The 5,093-nt window shown below is 49.7% G+C and overlaps 2 protein-coding genes across 2 annotated transcripts; one reads left to right on the top strand and one right to left on the bottom strand.

The window, feature by feature from the left end:
- Positions 1–185: 185 nt before the first annotated feature.
- On the top strand, positions 186–1,676 carry IFT20 (intraflagellar transport 20; the record flags this gene model as incomplete). The annotated part of the gene is made up of 3 exons (XM_010134420.1): positions 186–271; positions 1,061–1,164; positions 1,595–1,676. Coding segments are annotated over 3 exons (272 nt in total), but the record flags the coding sequence as incomplete, so codon positions are not given.
- A 1,560-nt stretch (positions 1,677–3,236) lies between these two features.
- TMEM97 (transmembrane protein 97) lies at positions 3,237–4,139 on the bottom strand (the record flags this gene model as incomplete). The annotated part of the gene is made up of 2 exons (XM_010134421.1): positions 3,237–3,487; positions 3,995–4,139. Coding segments are annotated over 2 exons (396 nt in total), but the record flags the coding sequence as incomplete, so codon positions are not given.
- Between the last annotated feature and the right edge of the window lie 954 nt (positions 4,140–5,093).

Below are 5,093 nucleotides of genomic sequence, written 5' to 3' on the forward strand. Positions count from 1 at the left end.
TTGGACTCTCTAGGGCTTTTCTCTTTTTATAGCCTGTCGATAGCAAGTAAAATCTTAAAATACGCTGGCGTACAACAGACTCTGAGAGTAGAGCCGCATCTAAATGTTACCGCGCGTCGCAGAAGCATTAGGCGTCTTTAGGGGCGTTTTGAATTATACTCGACAGTCGTTTTTTTTCTTTGCAGAAATAGTAGAATTTCAGAAGATAGTATGCGGCTTGATTGAACTCGTTGATCAACTGGCAAAAGCTGCTGAAAGTGAGAAGATGAAGGTACTGTGCAGTTAATTACTGGCGTGTGATGTGCTCTGCTCTGTGCTGCCTGTGAAGGAACAAGTCTCTCCCTCCTCTTGCGGTGCTCGCAGGCTCTCTGTCCGTGTCGTCCAGGCCTTTCCGTGGTGGCTCACGTGTGTCTGTGTAGCCTGGGCCCTTTTAGCAGATTTTAGCCTAGAAGACTTAGAGCACACCCAGTGTACCCCATCGCTGCTGTGTGTAACGGTCCTGCTGCTCCTGCTTGTCCGTATATTTGCACATAAACAGAAGATGCATTTTTAATTACTCCTGTTAGTAGGACTTTGTCCTCAAGAGGGAGGAGAGGTTCTGTGAGGAGGACGAGAAGGGTTTTCTAAGGACCAGATCAGTGAGCAGCTCTACAGCTGCTTGTGGAACTTTATGTGTTTCTGTCACCAAGGGGTGCGGGTGCTTTCGTGTTTCTGTGGAAATAGAAATTAATGTTTAGCCCAATTGTAGGTAATTACTTTTTTCCTTATTTCTCCCGAGGGAAAAATGACAACCAAAGCTTGTCTGTGTGCAGGACCAGTGACGAGTTTGTGTTTCCAGAGGAGCCAGTGACTTGTTCCTTGAGTCTGAAGGAACTCTCAGACCCATCTGCCCCCCTCTGCAGGGACTGTCAGCCTGTTCCACAGCCATTAGGGTGTCACCCTCCTTGACTGTTAGCATGGCTGAAGCTCTTCAGAATCACCCTGCTAGTAGTGAAAGGGGTTAAAATAATAATAGTAACTCCCCAATACAACGACATCACCGACCGTTCTCTTTTGACAGGCCATTGGTGCACGAAACTTGCTGAAGTCTATAGCAAAGCAGAGGGAAGCTCAGGAACAGCAACTTCAGGCTTTAATAGCTGAGAAGAAGATGCAGTTGGAAAGGTGGGTTTTCTGTTAAGTACTTTGGGGGCGTTCGGTGGGCTGGAAGGTCAGTCTCGCCGGTGCTGCAAGGCATGGTCCACACTTGTTCAAACGGCCCGTGTGCAGCAGAGGGGTGTTCTCCTGCCCCGAGCACCGCGCAGCAACGCAGAGCCACAGGCCGAGTGAGCTGGAGGCTCTGTCTGCCCCTCACCAAGGAAGGTTCATCTCTGGAGACTCTGTGCCTCGAGATCGTGCGGTTGAGGACATGAATAAACTCTGATAACATAAAGATGCGTCTGACTCGTAAAGGCACTTCGGAACCGCAGAGTCTGACTGGTGCAGCCACGGCTTCACGGCTGACTCGGGGGCAGCCTTCACCAGAAGCAGCGAGCGCTGTCCTGCACCTCCTCCTGGGTGGACGCAGCTGGTAAGCACTTGTTTTTTCTTTCAGATACCGAATAGAGTACGAGGCTCTCTGTAAAACTGAAGCAGACCAGAACGAATTCATTGACCAATTCATTTTCCAGAAATAGAGGATTTTAAGATCGAAACAAACTTGGAAACTTGACCATTCCAGAATCTTCGGAATTTCAGAAATATGCAATTTCTCACTGTGCGCGAATGACGAGACGGTTTGTGCGCCTGGGAGCGTCTCTCGGGTCGCTGTGCGTTACGGGTGGCAATAAGGAGACCCTCCAGCTGCCGGGAAGACTCTTCTGTCCTTCCACTTCATGTTTTGCCCAGCAGCAGCTGCAGCTCAAACCACAGCGGAATGGATGCCACTGCTGCTCTGGAAGGGCTCTCCCTTTTCGAATTGTTCAGCTCATTCGGAGAAATTGGGAAATAAATTATTGTTTACAGACTTTCTGGATGTACCAGAGTTAGTCGCTTCTGTTACGTTGTATTTGAGCTTAAGGGTTTAGAACTCCCCGGGCAGTCACGCTGGTGCTCCTGGGTGCAGCATTTCTCATGTCCGTAAAGCCACGACACACAAGCAGCGGTAACTTTTACCAGTATTGACTGGATTATTTTTTTCTAGAGAGTTAGGAAAAACCCCACATTTACGTCCATCTTTTGGTGACCCAATGTGGAGCCCTCTGTGCTCTCCAGCTTGGGGAAGGTGTCAGTTCTACACCGGTGAAGTCCTGAAATACACAGGCAGGGACTGGAAAGCTTCCCTGGGCACCTGGAACCTTACACGTCTCCAAGTCTGACCCTTGCAGATCAGAATGAGAACTTAGAAAACGAACCCAACCACCCCAGAATCTCTGTCGGTCGCGGGGTTTATTTACTGTGTGAACTATCTACAATCGTTTGAGTTCCTTTTAGTCATTCCCTTAAGAAGATTAGATGCAGTTTAATGCGTTTAGTTATTTATTTCCATACTAGAAGCGATGTACTGGAAGAGAGAGGTTTACAAATCCTTGTTTACAATTCCTGAAGTACTTCAGAATCCCGAGGAGGTGCCTCGCTGGCAGAGTTAACTTCAGGCATTCATAAATCCAGATTCAGGCACATTTATCACTGATCAGACACTTATGATTAATCAATATCAAAGCAGAGCAAAGGAAGGTGAAATTTTAAAGGAGGGAGAGGAAGTTAAGAATTATTCTATGATTTGAGATGCTTCAAAAGCACAGCGGTGCAAATCGGTACAGAATCGGTTACGAATTTTGCAGAATAAGCTCTTGGAAGACAAATTTCTCACTGAAGTGATTTTCTAACAGTCACCTTGGGAAAAGGAAAGAGAAGCATCAGCCGCAGTTTCCCCCCTGCCCCATGCCACGGTTACACATCTAATGGGTAGAAGTTCGTTTTCCAAGTGCAGATGTACCGCACAAAACTGGCAGCGGGAGAGGAGCGAGGCCCATCCCCTGCGCCGCCCCCGCACCGCCGCGACTGCCAGAGCTGTCTGCGGGAAGGGAGCTGGGAGCTCGCGCCAGGTCGTGCGTTCTGGCAGCAGCTGGGTGCTCTGGTAACGGCTGTTGCAGCCAACAACGCGAGGCAGGTGTTCGTGCCAGAGGACCACGTCAGCGCAGGGTCCAAACCAAAACCAGGGTGAGCGTCGGGCGTACAGCTTCAGCGTGGACCGGCTACTTCCTTTTCCTTTTCTCCACGTGGTTGTAGTGGGGGTTGTAGAGCATGGTGAAAAGAATCAAAAGTGGTATCAGCAAGTACGGCACGTAGACGGAGAGCAGGATCAGGCGCTCGCGTTGTGTCCGAGGTCCCAGATGCTCCGACTTGGAGAAATCGTGGAACAGGATGTGCGCAAGGATAGCAAACAAAGTGGTGGCGACGTGGGCGGAGTAGATAATCGCAGGAGTTCTTATCCATCTGCAGCCACCTGGAGAGCAGCAAAAGGAAACAGTCTATAAGGATTTTGAAGAGAGTGGAATTTACATCACTGGAACGTTAATCGCTGCATCTCTGGCAGAATAAGCCACAAGTCTCATTAAGTAGGCAGCAAAAAAACCACCTGGGTGGCAACCCAGGAAAACGGTCTCCCTTTATGGAAACACAGAGCGATGGTGTGATCGTGAAAGTTTTAAGGTAACAAAATGAGCACAGAGGTTTGACCCAGAATTTTCTCTCCCTTGGGAGCATTCCAGAGGTCGGGTGTTGATGCCGGTTGCATATAAACGGCGGCGGCTGGCAAGGGGCTGCCGTCAACGGCTTTGGTTTCTGACTGGGCTTTTTCTGTACTGCTTTCTCAGATCACCTGTGCCCTGGCACTGGCACAGTGCCCGCACGGTGCTGAGGGCTGATAAATACACCTTCTCTGCGGCGCAAAAAGCAGGTGTGACCCAGAAATGCTGCACGGGACACGTTCGTACCCTGGTTTTACACTGACCTTTCAAGAAGGCGTATGCGGCCACGGGGAAGAAAGGCAGTTGTAAGAAGGCTTCGCAAACTATGAAGGCTTTAAACCACTCGGGGGGCTGGAGCATCATGGGGTCTCTGAAGGAGGCTGCATACCTCTGCAACAAATCTGTCAGCTTGAAAACAAGAACAGAACCACGGGGTGATACACTGAGTGTCAGCTGCAAGGAGGAAACGCAGCGACCCTCACCCTTGCTGCAGGGGGAAATCGAGGGATCTCATCCTGGTACACGAGGCTTGAGCTGTGACACGGACACTTGGGAAGTCTTTAAGGTGATGAACCCTCTCCCTTAACGATATTTTAATTTTGTGCTGCAGGCAATTTTAGGATTACTACAGCATCAACTACAGTTGCTTTCCCCAAAACTATTCCTGAACTGTCATTTCCTACCAGAAAAACTCCAATCCGCAAAAATCCCGCACCTTGAGGTGAGTAGATACTATTGTCCCCTTTCTGACCCTCCGGCTGAGCTGGAGCCAGTGTCACGGGTACTGGGGGGCACTTGCCGTGTCTCAGCAGCAGGCGCGACCCCGGCCTGGCCTCTCCGAGCCAAGGGGAGTCTGGGGCCTCGTTCGTCAGGGAGCACTTCGTTAGCCCACGAGGTCCGCGGCCACTGGAACAGCTCAATGTCAGAATTTTGGCTGAGCGAGTTGCAATTTGTTTCCATGACAGAAATGTAAATTCCAGCATGGCTTTAAGTTGGACTTTGAGCGGAGAGATATGCATTGAGACCCGCTAGTTAACTATTAATTAAAAATGGTTCTCTAATGGAGTGCCGGCAAAAATCAAACGCACTAATTGTAAAGCTTGTAGAGGAACTTATGGCTATTTCACCCTGATGACGAGATTTGGACCAATTATCTCCAATCAGTTATTTTGACATCATTACGTTTACTGTCTTCTACAATTTTAGCCAAACCCCAGCAAACCAGAGATTCTGGCTAATAAACCTGGTCGCTACGGCAGCGGCAACAACTCCCGTGGACATTTTGGGCAGCAGTACGAGCAGAAATCAGGACCAGGGCAGGGACAGCCGCGTCCGGGGACACGTGGCAGCGCTGCGGGCATC

The sequence above is a fragment of the Buceros rhinoceros genome, unplaced genomic scaffold (assembly GCF_000710305.1).
Source record: "Buceros rhinoceros silvestris isolate BGI_N320 unplaced genomic scaffold, ASM71030v1 scaffold44754, whole genome shotgun sequence".
NCBI lineage: Eukaryota > Metazoa > Chordata > Aves > Bucerotiformes > Bucerotidae > Buceros > Buceros rhinoceros.